Genomic DNA, 16,725 nt, shown 5'->3' with positions numbered 1-16,725 from the left:
TCGCACACTCCGCTTCGGCGGCCCAGGGTTTCACTGGTTCGAATCTGGGTGTGGACATGGCACCGCTCATTAGGCCACGTTGAGGCCGCGTCCCACATGCCACAACTAGAAGGACCCACAACTAAAATATACAACTATGTACTGGGGGAACTTGGGGAGAAAAAGCAGACAAAAAAAAAGATTGGCAAGTTGTTAGCTCAGGTGCCAATCTTAAAAACAAAAAAGAAAGAAATGGATATTTGGGCCATAGTTTATGTAAGATTTCTCAAGCAACTGTATCATGTACTACTTGGCTTCTAACTGTCCCCCATCCCAAATCTAAATTCCTTGCTCATGAAAAATGTGAGTTCAAATATGGCAAAAATATTAACAATAGATGAATCTTGGTAAAAAGTATTTGGGAATTCTTTGTTCTATTCTTGCAACTTGTCTCTAAGGTTTTTTTTTTTGGTGAGGAAGATTGGCCCTGAGCCAACATCTGTTGCCAATCTTCCCCTTTTATTTTTTTCGCTTGAGGAAGACTGTCACTGAGCTAACATCTGTGCCAATCTTCCTCTATTTTCTATGTGGGACGCTGCCTCAGCATGGCTTGATGAGTGGTGCGTAAGTCTGCACCAGGGATCTGAACCCGCAAACCCCACCCAGGCGCTGAAGCAGGGTACTCGAATCCAACCACTATGCCATGGGGCCAGCCCCTCTAAGTTTTAAGTTACTTCAAAGTTAAAAGTTAAAAAAAAAAAAAGACGTACTCTTCTGCAGCATCCAACTGATCAGCTGGCCCATGCCTGCACCCAGCGTGGCTCACAAGGCCTGAGCATCCAGGCATTCCACAAATGTCTTCTAACCTCAACACTATTTGGAAACTCAACATGATCCCATAGTTTATTTGGATTTTCAACACTGATAAGTTTTTTAAAAATATTAAGTTCTTTTGTATCTGGAGGATTATGACAACAAAATGATCGTGATTTTTAAAAATAAAATTAATATGGTATCACTACTTACTCTATGAATTATACCAGCTGAATGCAGATGTTTAATACCACAGAGCATCTGGTAAAGAAGGTAGGACATTCTTTCATGGTCCAACTCCATATGAATAACCTGACATAAGTTAGCATCCATTAATTCCATCACCAAATACCTGAAGGAAAAAAAGACCAGCCAAGTAAACATGAAAATAATCCAAAATTCCTTTGTGGTTATTATTATTTTTATCAAACAGTAATAACTTACTACCTACTCAATGCACTGGCTAAAATCAAAAGATACCTTGTTTCTGCTAAACATTCATAAGCTATCTTGAAAAGAACCAAACGTATAATGGAACTTTGTAAACATTCCCCCCTGCAAAAAAAACAATGAATAACACAATGTCTTTCAAGTTAAAAACAATTTTTACATCATATAGGAAACAGAATCTCAAACATTCAAATTCTCCTTCATCTTAAATTTTTTGCTATTGGATCATTCTTGCCAGTATAGAAACCATGATGTTATTTCTCTCATCTTAAGGAAACTTTTCACTTCATTTCCCCCACCATCTAACATCCCATATTTTTGCTCCCCTTCCAAGCAAAACTCCCCAAAGAGGTGTCTGTACTTGTCAACTCCAATCCTTCTCCCGTTTTTTCTTAATCCCACTTGGATAAGGCTTTTGGCCTCACCACTCTGCCGAAACTGTCCTCCAGGCCCTGGATGGCCTCCATGTTGCTAAACCCAACGGCCAGTCCTACAGTCCCAGCTGACGGTGCCCCCACCTCTCCCCAGCTTCTTACTGCTGGAGTGCCAGCGCTCCCTCCTTCTCTAACTGTACCCACAGACTTGGTGATGTCCTCTGGTCTCTGGTCTCAAAGGCTTTAAATACCATCTATAGACCATCAACTCCCAGATTCACACCTTCAGTCCAGACCTCTGTCCTGAACTCCATCCAGGCTCATTTATCTAACTGCCCACTTCTCAGTTCCATCTGGGTGTCCAATGGACATCTTGAAGTCCACGTCCAAAAGTGAACTCCTGGTTCCATCCTATGCTCCAATTTGCTCTTCCTCACCTCAGTTGAGAGCACTTTCATCCTTTAGGTGCTCAGGGCAAAAGTCCAGGCATTGTTCTCAACTCCTCTTTCTCTCATACCATACATCCCCTCTAAGAGCAAACACTGTGCCTCTACCTTCAAAACAGTTTCAAGTATCCAGTCTCTTCCCTTTGTCCTCACTACTACCCCTCTGGTCCAAACGGAGCCCCCACAATCTCTCACCTGAATTGCTGTAATAGCCTCCTAATTGGTCTCGTGTGTCCCCACCCCTTATGGTGGGTTCTCAACCCAGAAATCAAAGTTATTCTTTTAAAATGTAACTCAAGCAAGCTCACTCTTCTGCTGAAAGTCTTACTGACTTGCTTTGGAGTAAAAGGCAATCTTCGCAATGGCCTAGAGGCCCAGCAATATGTGGCCTCATCACTTCTCTGAGCCCAGCTCTTCTACTCTCCTCTGCTCCCTCCACTCCAGCTGTGCTGGCCTCTTGCTGCTCTTAGAACACACCAAGCATGCTCCCACTTCCACTCCTTTGCACTGCCTATTCCTTCTGTCTTAGTTCCATCTTCCCCTAAGTATCTGTAGGACTAACCCCCTCACTTCCTTCAAGGCTTTCTTCAAATGTCAGCAATCCAGTGAGGTCTTTCCCCAACCACCCTACTTAAAATTGCAACCTGATTCCTAATCCCCAGCACTTCTGACCCCCTCACCCAGCTCTGCTTCTTCCAGACCACTTGCCACATCCTCATGAACGCTTCATTTTCTTATTTATTGTGTTGATGGTCCACCCTCCCTAGTTTTCCTGGCAAGCTGTAGGAGGCAGTATTACCACCTTAAGTAATAAAAGAGATTTTTGTCTATTTTGGTCACTAAAGTATGCCAAGTGCAAGACAGTGCCTAATGCGGCTGGCAATCAAATATTTGTTGAATGAATGAATACATCAGTGAACTTAGGATGAAGGTGGGCCTTATATCTTGATAGGAGAAATTGACACTTCATTTCATGGTTAGTAAGATACCTCTGTTTCAGATTTTGGAAACACACAATATTTAATGACAACCATTTCAAATAATAATTGTAAACACCTGAACCCTATAATGTGAGCTTTCAGGAAACTGAAGAAAAACACTTTATATTACAATAAAGCAAATCAGCAGCATTAATGGTCATTGTCTGCTCTGAAAAATTATCTTCAGTCATCCTTTATCTGTTATGGAGATGATAACCATCTAGGCACAAAGAGTTGAATATTATTAACCATTTAACTTAATATTTCTCTTCCACAAAGAAAAGTAGCTAAGACATCATTAAAAATGTATTGAAACCTACATTTCCTAAGTAAAAAAAGCAGCTACTTCTTTTTCTAAATTTTCAGTCTTTGATACATAGTGCATTACTGTATAAAAATGATACTTACACATCTTGAAATTCTTCAAGAGTTTTTTGTGGTGTAAACACATTTAACAAACTAATTATCTGAAAAGAGAAAATTAATTACACCTCAGCATGTCAGACGACTCTACTTGATTATAAAAATTAAGTTTAACATTAACATGTATTAAAACTGGAAAAAAAAATCACAGCCAAGCTCAGTATTTATTATTATTGTCACTGTTTTTAACAAAACATTCTATTACATAGCATTTGAAAAAAGCTAAATGATTAGGATTCTCACCTTGGAAATAAGATGCACTTTCAATCAAATCACTTTTATGTGTCCCGAGTAACTTATTATTACAGAATTTTAACACAAAATGTCTTTCTGGTTTTTAATATAAATAACTAGAAATTATGGGCAGAAAAACACTAAATAAAGCAATATATTAACTCTGAAAACTTAAATACTACATGTAAATTTCTAAAAAGTTTTGAAATATGAATGCTAAGCTTGTATTTTTGGTATGATAAAGATGAAATACCTCATAGCATTATTTATGTACTTTAAAGAGGGTCCTAGAACTGACCCCTGCAGGCCTACTCTTGGCACCCCAATGGTTAAACAATGAGTTTCGCTGCTTGAGCATCAAAGACACATCTTCAGTCATTTCAAATGATCCAGAGAAAGATGAATTATTTAGTATATATGATTGTGGTAGCTGGCTAGCCAAGGAAAACATAAAACTGGAACCATACTTCAATCCTTATATCAAGATAAACTCAATATGGAACAAAGGTTTAAACCTAAAACATGAAACCATAAAACATTAATATATGGATAAACATTTATATAATCCTGGTGTAGAAAAGCCTTCCTAAGAATGACAGGAAACCCACAAGATTTGATTACATTAAACCCAAACCAAAATAAACCACACAAAAAAAATTAGTATGGCAAAAGTGACCTAAATAAGGTCAAACGGAAAAGAAGTGAGGGTTGATAGTTTCGCTATACAAAGATCTTCTATAAACGCATAAGAAAGAGACCAACAGTCCAAGAGGAAAATGGACAAAGGTTATGGAAAATAAATTCTCAAGAAAAAAAATTGGTTAACAGAGATATGGAAAGAAATTCAATCTCCCAAATAAAAATAAGGTATCATTTGTCATCTATCAGACTGGTAAAGTAAAACAAAAAAGCAATAATATGTTGTACTGGAGGATTCTGAAATAAAAGACATTCTCAGATACTCTTAACGAAAGTGTAAAACTGACAGTCTTCCTTGAGGTTAATTTGTCAGCATATATGAAAGCCAGAAGTGTGCATACTCTTTGACTGAGCAATCTTGGCCAAGACATTCATCTGGACAAGTGTGCAAAGATGCATGTGTAAGGATGTTCACTGCAGCATTGTTGGTAAGAGTAAAAAACCAGAAACAATCTAAATATCCAATAATAGGTGATTGGTTAAATAAATTATTGTGTATCTTATGTGGCCCTTTAAAAAATGGTTTATATCTATGTTCATTAAAGTATGTGAGATCTAGCAACACTTCATGAGGGAAAAAAAGAATGTATAATAACAACTGATCTTGTGTATCTATGCGTATATATATACACACAAGAATGCTCACCAAAATGTTAATGATAGTGATCTGTGGGTGGTGGGATTTTCAAGGATTTTTGCTTTCTTGTTTACATTGTTGGAATTTCTAGAAATAACAACCATAGAATTTTTTATAACCCGAAAAATTTTAAAAAAATCAATAGGTAAAATAAAGCTCACAGTGAAGAAATTAAAAACAAACTCAGAGCACAGACTCAAAAGAATGAATCTTAGTTTCATATTTAATGTCCCTACACCAGAAAGATCCAGCACAAATGTTAAAATAAAAGGAGCCATAGAGTTGAGTGTACTCTTACATACTCACCCGCCTCAACAATAAGGGGTCCTACGGGGTGCTCTCCAAAGCCCTTTCCAGATTGAATGTGTTATGGCAAGGTTATCAAAATCATGTTTAAAAGAATGCTCAGAAGAGTGACGTCAGCATCATGGCGGAGAGAACATGCCCGTGACTCTCTGCCCTCCAACATACAACAACAAAAACTGACATCCATACTCCAAGAAAAGACATTCTAACAACACAAAAACCTCGGAGAGACATGCAGCCACACAACAGAGGGTGGAGAGGCTGAAGCCCCCCTCGAAGGAGGTGGAACGTGGTAAGACTGATCTTCACCCCCTCCCATAAAGACTGTGGTTGCTGCTGCGGGAGGATCCGTGAGGGAAGGAGTGGGCAAGGGGTAGCACATCTGCGGGATCACCCAGGACTCCCTAAGCCCCTTGCGGCCTACAGGGAAGCCCTCTAATGGGGGAAAGCTTTTGCATGGGGTGACCTCATTAAGCCAAGACCCCAGGAGACCAGATAGCAAGAGCGGATTGAGAAAGCACACAGGAGAAAGCGCCCCTCCCCCCACCCACCCTGCGCCATTGCGGCTGAAGGCGGAGGGCTCAGAATACGCATCTCTTGACCCCTACCCAGTGGCTATAGGTGGCAACTGCAACCGAATAATATCAGAATGAGAAAGACCCGACCTTCCAACATCAGACACTACATCAAATCTCCAGACCAGAGAGAAAACAACAAGCACCCAGAACTCAGTCCTGAGGACACAGAAATATGTAATCTAAATGACAATGAATTCAAAATAGCTATCACCAAGAAACTCAACAAGGTAAAAGAGAATGTAGAGAAACAATTCAACGAGTTCAGGAGCTACTTCATGAGAGAGATCGAAACTATAAAGAATCAATCAGAAATACTGGAGATGAAAGACACAATGGAAGAGACAAAACAAAATACTGATTCCCTTAACACCCAAGGGGACGCCATAGAGGAGCATATCAGCATAATAGAAGACAGACATGTTGAAGTGCTCCAGACAGAGGAGAGAGAACTAAGACTAAAGAGAAATGAAGAAAGTCTCTGAGAAATATCTGACTCAATGAGGAAATGCAACATAAGAATTATAGGTATTCAAGAAGGTGAAGAGAAGGATAATAGAGCAGAAAGTACGTTCAAAAAATAATAGCAGAGAACTTCCCAAATCTAGGGAAAGAGGGAAATATATGTAGAAGAAGCTTCCAGATATCCTAGATTTGTCAATGTAAAAAGACCTACTACAAGGCATATAGTAGTAAAACTGGCCAAAATGAATGACAAAGAAACAGGGCAGCAAGGCAGAAGAAGATAACCTACAAAGGAACCCCTAGTAGGCTTTCAGCAGATTTCTCTGCAGAAACCTTACAAGCTAGGAGAGAATGGAATGACATATTCAATACTTTAAAAGACAAGAATCTTCAGCTAAGAATACTCTATCCAGCAAAAATATCCTTCAGATATGAGGGAGAAATCAAATCTTTCCCAAACAAAAGCAAAGGGACTTTGTAGCCATGAGACCGCCCCCCCCCCCCACAAGAAATGCTGAAGAAGGCCCTCAAACCTGAAAAAAGAAAAAAAGGGAGAAACGGGTCACAAAACACAGAGTAAGGAGATAAATAGGTAGACAGAATCAGAATAGGATAGCAATTATTCAAGTACAGCATTAGGCTAAAGGGAAGGAAAACACCAAAAACAAAGACAATCTTGTCACTTTAACCACAAACAACACAAGCCAGAATAAGATATGAGAAAAACCACTTAGGAGGGGAGGAGAAAAGGGACTATCAGTTTAGACTAAGGAAATAAGAGGCCATCAGAAAATAGACTATCTTATACATGAGATTCTGAATACAAACTTCAAGGTAACCACTAAACAAAAAAGCAGAACAGAGACACAAAAAAATAAATAAGGAGAAAACAAAGAAATGCATCATAAAAAACTACATAATTCAAAGGGTAGATGAAAACATACAGGATGAGAAACAAAGGAAATGTAGGAAAACCAGAAAACGAGTGATATAACGACAGCATTAAGCCCTCATACATCAGCAATCACCCTAAACGTAAATGGACTGAATTCTCCAATAAAAAGACAGAGAGTGGCGAGATGGATTAAAGAACAAGACCCAACAATATGCTGCCTCCAGGAAACACATCTCAGCTCCAATGACAAACACAGGCTCAGAGTGAAGGAGTGGAAGACGATACTCTAAGCTAATGGCTAACAAAAGAAAACAGGTGTCACAATACTTATATCAGACAAAGCAGACTTCAAGATAAGGTCAGGTAAAGAGAGACAAAGAGGGGCTGTATATAATGATCAAAGAGATACTCCATCAAGAAGAAATGCTGCTTCGAAATATCTATGCACTCAACACAGGAGCAGCAAAGTTCATAAAGCAACTATTAACAAACCGAAAAGAAGATATTAAAAATCACGCAATACTAGTAGGGGACCTCAACACCCCACTCACATCAATGTATAGATTATCCAGGCAGAAAATCAACAAGGAAACAGTGGAATTAAATGAAAAGCTAAACCAGTTGGACTTAACAGACATATATAGAACACTCCATTCAAAAACAGCAGAATACACATTCTTTTCAAATGTGCATGGAACATTCTCAAGGATGGAACATATGTTGGGAAAGAAGGCAAGCCTCAATAAATGTAAAAAAATTGAAATAATAACAAGCATCTTCTCCAATCACAATGCTATAAAGCTAGAAAGTAATTATAAGAAAAAGGGACAATGATGTGGAGACTAAACAATATGCTACTGAATAAGCAATGGATCATTGAAGAAATTAAAGGAGAAATCAAAAAATATCTGGAGACAAATGAAAATGAAAACATACCATACCAACTCATATGGGATGCAGCAAAAGCTGTATTAAGGGGGAAATTCATCGCAATAGACGCTCATCTTAACAAACAAGAAAAATCCCATATAAGTAATCTCAAATTACACCTAACTGAACTAGAAAAAGAAGAACAAAAAAAGCCCAAAGTCAGCAGGAGGAGAGAAATAATAAAAATCAGAGCAGAAATAAATGCTACTGAAACAAAAAAGGCAGTAGAAAGGATTAATGAAACAAAGAGCTGGCTCTTTGAGAAGATAAATAAAATTGACAAACCCCTAGCCAGACTTACAAAGAAAAAAAGAGAGAAAGCTCAAATAAACAAAATCAGAGATGAAAGAGGAGAAATAACAATAGACTCCACAGAAATATGAGGGATTATAAGAGAATACTACAAAAAACTATATGCCAACAAAATGGATAACCTATAGGAAATGGATAAATTCTTAGACTCTTACAATCTTCCAAAGCTGAGTCAAGAAGAAACAATCTGAATAGACCAATTACAAGGAAAGAGATAAACAGCCATCAAAAGCATTCCAAAGAATAAAACTCCAGGACCAGACGGCTTTCCTGGGGAATTTTACCAAACTTTCAGAGAGGATTTAATACCTATCCTTCTCAAGCTATTTCAAAAAATTAGGGAGGATGGAACACTTCCTAACACATTCTACAAGGCCGACATCACTCTGATACCAAAGCCTGACAAGGACAGCACGAAAAAGGAGAACTACGGGCCAATATCATTGGTGAACATAGATGCAAAAATCCTCAACAAAATATTGGCAACCCCAATTCAGCAATACATGAAAAGAATCATACATCATGATCAACTGGGATTCATACCAGGGACACAGGGATGGTTCAACATCTGCAAATCAATCGTGATACACCACATCAACAAATTGAGGAATAAAAACCACATGATCATCTCAAGAGATGCAGAGAAAGCATTCGACAAGATCCAACAGCCATTTATGTTAAAAACTCTTAACAAAATGGGGATAGAAGGAAATTACCTCAACATAATAAAGGCCATATATGACAAACCCACAGCCAACATCATACTCAATGGGCAAAAACTGAGCGCCATCCCCCTGAGAACAGGAATGAGACAAGGATGCCCACTATCACCACTCTTACTCAACATGGTACTGGAAGTTTTGGCCAGAGCAATTAGGCAACAGAAAGGAATAAAAGGAATCCAAATAGGGAGTGAAAAAGTGAAACTCTCGCTGTTTGCAGACGACATGATCTTATATATAGAAAACCCCCAAAAATCCATCAGACAACTAACAGAAATAATTAACAACTACAGTAAAATTGCAGGGTACAGAGTCAACTTATAAAAATTGGTTGCTTTTCCATACTCCAATAACAAACTTACAAAGAGAACTCAAGAATACAATTCCATTTGCAATTGCAACTAAAAGAATAAAGTACCTAGGAATAAATTTAACCAAGGAGGTGAGGGACTTATACATGAAAACTATAAGATATTACTGAAAGAAACTGATAATGACATAAAAAAGATGGAAAGAGATTCCTTGCTCATGGATTGGAAGAATAAACAGTTAGAATGTCCATACTACACAAAGCAATCTACAGATTCAATGCAATCCCAATCAGAATCCCAATGACATTCTTCACGGAAATAGAATGAAGGATCCTAAAATGCATATGGGGCAACCAAAGACCCTGAATTGCTAAGGCAATCCTGAGAAAAAAGAACAAAGCTGGAGGTATCACAATCCCCGACTTCAAAATGTACTACAAAGCTGTAGTGATCAAAACGGCATAGTAGTGGTACAAAAAACAGGCACACAGATCAATGGAGCAGAACTGAAAGCCTAGAAATAAAACCACACATCTATGGACAGCTAATCTTCAACAAAGGTGCCAAGAACATACAATGGAGAAAAGATAGTGTCTTCAATAAGTGGTGTTGGGAAAACTGGACAGCCACATGCAGAAGAATGAAGATAGACCACTATCTCACGCCATACACAAAAATAAACTAAAAACGGAACAAAGACGTGAAGATAAGTCCTGAAACCATAAAACTCCTAGAAGATAATATAGGTAGTACACTCTTTGACATCAAACTAAAAAGGATCTTTTTGAATACCATGTCCTCTCAGACAAGGGAAACAAAAGAAAAACTAAACAAGTGGGGATTCATCAGACTAAAGAGCTTCTGCAAGGCAAAAGAAACTAGAATCAAAACAGAGACAACACACCAATTGGGAGACAATATTTGCACATCATATATCTGACAAGGGGTTAATCTCTGTAATATATAAGGAACTCACACAACTGAAAACAAACAACCCGATCAAAAAATGGGCAGAGGATATGAACAGACATTTTTCCAAAGAGGATATACAGATGGCCAATAAACTCATGAAAAGATGTTCAACATCACTAATCATCATGGAAATGCAAATCAAAACTACACTAAGATGCCAGCTTGCACCTGTTAAAGTGGCTATAATCACTAAGACTAAAAATAACAAATGTTGGAGAGGGTGTGGAGAGAAGAGAACCCTTACACACTGCTGGTGGGAATGCAAACTGGTGCAGCCACTATGGAAAACAGTATGGAGATTCCTCAAAAAACTAAAAACAGAGCTACCATATGACCCAGCTATCCCACTACTGGGTATCTACCCAAACAATTTGAAATCAACAATCCACGTAACATATGCACCCCTATGTTCATTGCAGCACTATTCACAATAGCCAAGACATGGAAACAATCCAAGTGCCCATTGACTGATGATCAGATGAAGATGATGTGGTATATACATACAATGGAATACTACTCAGCCATAAAAAAGGACATAATCATCCCATTTGCAACAACATGGAAGGACCTGGAGGGAATTACACTAAGCAAAATAAGCCATACTGAGAAAGACAAACACCAGATGATTTCACTCACGTGTGGAATATAAACAAGCACATGGACAAAGAAAATAGTTCAGTGGTCACCAGGGGAAGGGGGGTGTGGGGTGGGCACAGGGGGTGAGGGGGAGCGCTTATGTGGTGACAGACAAGAAATAGCATACAACTGAAATCTCACATTGATGTAAACTATTATGAACTCAATAATAATAATAAAAAAAGAATGCTCAGAGACCAGTAGTAGGAAATACCATGTGCCTGAATAGTTCATTTTCCAGAGACATACTATTTCTGCTTAAAATTTACAGTGGGTTGATTTCTGTGGGGATGCTAAGTACAGCTATCTTAAATATAATATCTAATAATGTTTCTTTAAAACTGAGGTGTCCAGAATTACAAGGTAAAAAGCTACTTATAAAACAATGTTTTCCCAAAAACTATTTAGCTGTTTCTCAATTTGTTAGGTCAATAGTGTTGTCATTTTATAGAAACAGAAATAGTGAAAATCAAATGGTTAGAGAGTTAACTGACATTCCTATCCTTGTCTAGTGACCAAAATTCTTATGACCATGATGTCTCTGACTTCAATTTCCACAATGTTAAGAACTTTATCAATAAAATATTGCCATTTTAATAGTTATTTTTATCACCAGTTTACCCCAAGTCTAAACTCAATGTATCTCCAAAGACCCAAGATGATCACATCACTGACAATATTAAAATATACAGAGGACACACAGACATAACTTACATTTTTATGATTGACACATTTTAAGAGGACGAGTTCACGATAAGCTCTCTTTGCATGAGTTTGATTCTGAAAAGGACGGCTTAGTTTCTTGACTGCAACATTTATCCCAAGAACTGTATCAAAAGCAGCACTATAATTAGGAAATATAATAAGCAATCCATTAGAATGATTTTAGAAAATAAAGCAATGCAGAATGCACATTCAGTGTATTATCTTTTTTAATGAGTAACAAATAAGGAAAAGTCTTTGTTTCCATCCAAGGTCCTTGTACACATGAAGAGCTGGGTGAGCCGGCTAAGAGTGCAGGACGGACTGACTCCTTTGCAGGGCCATGGACATGGCAGCTGCATTTAAGATGGGATTCAGCAATCTTTTGCACCTTGACTTTTCATTAGTTTAGTTGAAATTATTATGTTCAGAAACAATTAATTTAATACAGAGCATGTAAAACCAGTCAAGAAATGAAATCTTCAGTTTAATTATGCCAGTAAGTTGAAAAAAAGTCACTTATTATCGCAGAACAAAATAAGTATGTTTTGGAGTATCACATTGGAAGAAACGGTTGAGTTCATGAGAAGATATAATAAATCTAAGTTTTGATTGATTGTGTTTTTTCTCAGACAAAAGAATCTAAATAGAAAACAGAAGCCAAAATCTCAGCTCATGGTGAATCCCCAAGATACAAAATTCCTAACATAAGCAATTGCTATATATAAAATTTGACTAGAAATACCTCCTCATACTATTACAGTGAGAATAAAATCTAGAGGCTGTGTTTCCAGCATCTCAAGTTCCAAGCTGAAATTTATGCCTCATTTTCCTCCAGAAAATAGACATGAAATATTGAGCAGCCTGATTGCACATTTTTGGGTTTCAAACTAGTACCAATAGTGTTGTTAGTATCTTTTGGCTACTCATCAGGGGTTAAAAGCTGCTAAAGACCACCTGAGAACCTAAGCACCATTTAAAATATGGTTTCTATTTATTTATTCTATTCAGTTTATAATATTAATTATATTTAATTCCTTCTATTAGTAATGTTAAACAACCCTAACTTAACTCAACTTGTTTTTAATTGAAGGCTGCCCGCTGTTGTATTTGGTTAAGAATTAACAGAAAATTCATGTTACTTTGGAATTATTTTTTAATTCATTTGACATTATGTGTACATAGATACACATATGTAAATTTACATGTCAATATGCAAATGTCGGTTCATACGAATTATAAAATATTAAAGATAAATCTACTTGTGAAATTATTTAGTATGCTTCTATACAAATGTGTATTTGTATCTATATATATATTTTACAGTCTCAAGAATTTGAAAACAAATACACTTCTTTTGGTCTCAAAAGTTTTTGTCCAAAATGAGCCAAATGAGCCAATTTTGAGTATTTGAGCAGACACACGCTCCCCCAACCCTAGTTCCAACTCCAGGAACAACTCCCTTCAATTATTCCTAGTTTTAATTCTTGTGGTGACTTCTCAAATTCAAAGAACACACTTTTATCATGATTTCCTCACTTATCAACTTTAGAAATGATTTACTTACTCCCCATTATGAAAAGTGAGGATTTAGTCATTTACTTAAACCCCTAACTCCTCCCAGGTTTTGTTCTTGTGTTATTTTTAACTTTTCCCTTGGTTACCCTTGTGACTTCAAACAACATGCCGAAATTCCTTGTTCCATCAACTTTCAAAGGAACCTCTTGACTCTCCAGTATTTAAAACGAGACTATTATATGCCAGCTCCTTTCTCCTCCAGCTCTCTACTCTCTTCCCTTTTCCTCTAAACTTCTGTCTTAAGTGGTCAAACTTGATAACACATCTATAACTCAGTCTTCTGTGTTTCTTCTTTAGGATGTGTATAAAAGTTGAAAATCAAGACAGAGAATGTATGTGTATGTGTGTGCACATGTAAATATTACTAATTGCACAGCTGGGATTACATTTCATTTCTAAAGATCACATGACCCTTGCTGCCACTCATAAGAGAATGAGATGTTTCCAACATTAAGGTCAAATGGATTCTTTTTTTCACATTTCATCAATTGCTCAAACATGATGTCCTTTTAATTTCTTTTATACTTAGACCATGACTTTTTCTAGCTCTCCCCCCACAAATTTCTAATAAACTTTTTATTTTTATTATTAAGGAAAGAAAAATAAACCTTTGCTAAGCCTATCACCAGTACTTCCTGGTTTCTTACTCACATTATCTATTGTTTGGAATCTATTCCATTCTTTTTGGAGATGTTTTTCCTAGAGTTTCTTTCAAGGCCTGCTACATGGTTATCATCCTGGGATTTCTTTTCACTAGCCTCCACTGTTTCTCACATGACACGTCCTGGTATTCTCCTTCTTCTTGGAGTACATCCTCAAGCAATTTCCTCAGAAAAAGGGCATGGAAAATAAACGATCTTACTCTGCCCTCACCCTTGGTTGATTTCAAAATCCATGTGCTCTCGGAACTCACTGATCTCCAGTGTTGAGTGTCGCTGGTGAGAAGGCTTACGCCTCTCTGATATTCATTCCTTTGTTTCCCTTTTTTGCTCACTGGCTCAAGATTGATTGTAAAGAGCCATGTTTTTTCAGCATCCCCAAAGCCCCTCATGCATCTCCTACCAATCATCACCCATCCTGTTCCCTAAAGATGCTAACTACTTCTGACTTATCTTTGCCTGGTTTTTGAAATCATCTGTGTCTGACTTTTTTCACTCACCTATTCTATTTGTGAGATGTGTAGCTATAATTCATTCTGTGTCATTGCTATAATATTCCTTTACATAACTATATGACATAACGTTGATAGATAATTGTTTTCAGTTCTGCAAGCAATTATATAAAACATGGTCATAAACATTCTCCTACATGGTTCTGGGTCCCCTATGCATGTATTTCTTACAAGTAGATAGCTAAGAGGGATTGCATAGCTTCTATTTTAGTAAATAATGTCAAACTGTTTTCAAAAGTGGTTTGTTCTACCAATTTCTAGGCATTTGAGTTTTTTTGCATATTGGACCTGTGTCCTGCAACGGGGCTATACATACTCAGTAATTCAACAAAAGGTAGTTTGGGGTCAGGGGATCAACTATCACAAGAGCCCTCTAGGAGCAGACTTTGTTCTGGCAGGTGGGAAGAAGGTGAAGTCAGAGAGAGATGAGTCCTGAGAAGGACTGGATGTCCCACTGCTGCCTTTAAGATGGAGGGGGTCATGCGAGAAGGAAAGCAGGAGCCTCTAGGAGCAGAATGGCCCCTGGTTGATAGGGAGTGAGGAAATGGGGACCTCAGACCTCCAGCTGCAAGGACTGGGGTTCTGCCAACAACCTGAAAGCACTTGGAAGCAGATTCTTCCCCAGAGCCTCCAGATAAGAGCCCAGTTCAGCCAGCATCTTGATTTCAGCCTTGTGAGATGCTGAGCAGAGAGCTGGGCTCTGCTGCCCATCAGATTCCCAGCCTACAGAACTGAGATTATACACTGTTACAAACTGCTAAGTTTGTGGCAATTTGCGATGCCGCAAGACAAAACTAACACATCTTCTCTTCTGTATTTTTCTACTCTTTTTGTCTCTCCAGGCTTCATTTTTGGATATTTTTTCTGACCTATCTTTCAGATCACTAATTCTCTCTCCAGTTATATCTAATATGCTATTAAACCCATCCATTAACTTCATAATTCAATTACTATATCTTACAGTTCTAGAATTTGTTTTTTTTTTTTAAGTTTTCATTTCTCCACCAAAAATTTTTCATCTTGTCTTTTATCATGCTGAATATAACATCATAGCTATTTAAAAGTCTGGATCTGATTAAGACCAACATCTCCCATGGATCTGTTTCTTTTCTCTGTTGTCTGTGCTGAATTTTGTGCATGTTGTCTAATCTCCTTGTGTGCCTAGTTATTTCTGATTATGTGCTGAGCCTCGTACTTGTAAAACTACCTGGAAATAATTTGATATACAAGATGATGCTATCTTCCTCAAGAGGAAATTTACATTTACTTCTGCTGGGTACCTGGGGGCAGGAGCAATTTGGGTTCACCTCAGTACAAGTCCAGCAAATTACATGATTTGAAGCTGAATGGCAGTGCCTGCAAGAGCCTGTCTCTTTCTGGTTCATCCTTACTTCTAGGATGCAGCTCTTTATGGGCCCAATTCAAAACAAATGAAGTTCACTAGACCCCTCTAGAGGGCCCTGGACTCCAATCCCTGGCTCCCAGCCCCAGAGGCAGCCAAAAGAACTACTCAATCTCTCAGCTGCCCACTCCAGAACTTTCAAATGCTCTCAAGGGACAGACGGCCCCAAATTCTGGGTTCCCCTCACTAGGGTTCTGTCCTTCCCTGGATTCTGGCCTAATAATTCTTCACTGGCCTGCCTACTCTCTAGGGGCAAATGCTGAGCAGGGGGATTGGGGTGGGAAAGCTGGGAGTCAATTGGCATAGTTGTTTTATAGACACACTTTCAATTAACACCTCTATTTCTAGCCACCTGTTTCATCTTCATTTTCTGTATTCATCATCTCTATGCCCACAACCTCTTTGAGGGGGTTCTACTATAGATTGGTTCTCTTCCTTACTGCAAATGTCTCATCTACTTATTTTCACTTCCTCTGCTCTGTTTTATCTGCATCAAGCTTCCAATTACTTTTTATATTTCAGAAACTTGTTAAAAGCTCTCATTCATTGATTGCTACTCTCCTGGTCTCTTTGTTTAGGTGTCTGATGCACCATCTTAAATCAGAAGTTCCAAACCACTCATTTTAGAGGTGAAAATATTAAAGCCCATAAAGACACAATGATTTACCCAGGGTCACAAAGAACTACTTCTATGAGGATCAGAGCTGGACTTA

General features: G+C 38.0%; 1 protein-coding gene across 9 annotated transcripts in view; it reads right to left on the bottom strand.

The window, feature by feature from the left end:
* Positions 1-16,725, bottom strand: part of MAPK9 (mitogen-activated protein kinase 9) — a 58,674-nt gene that overhangs the window by 22,582 nt on the left and 19,367 nt on the right. For 7 of the 9 annotated variants that reach the window (XR_011424969.1, XM_023617006.2, XM_070232856.1 and 4 more), the window contains 3 exons: positions 11,874-12,003; positions 3,451-3,509; positions 1,006-1,144 (listed from right to left, as the gene is read on the bottom strand). Coding sequence is in view for 8 of the 9 variants with exons in the window: in XM_023617006.2 (XP_023472774.2) it covers positions 1,006-1,144; positions 3,451-3,509; positions 11,874-12,003 (328 nt within the window). In the remaining variant the exon portion in view is untranslated. The remainder of the gene's footprint in view (positions 1-1,005; positions 1,145-3,450; positions 3,510-11,873; positions 12,004-16,725) is intronic. The other 2 variants (XM_070232859.1, XM_070232860.1) reach the window with 1 other exon arrangement.

Source organism: Equus caballus, chromosome 14, assembly GCF_041296265.1.
Source record: "Equus caballus isolate H_3958 breed thoroughbred chromosome 14, TB-T2T, whole genome shotgun sequence".
Lineage (NCBI taxonomy): Eukaryota > Metazoa > Chordata > Mammalia > Perissodactyla > Equidae > Equus > Equus caballus.
The sequence above is the reverse complement of the archived record's forward strand: the minus strand, read 5'-3'. Positions and strand labels throughout refer to the sequence as shown.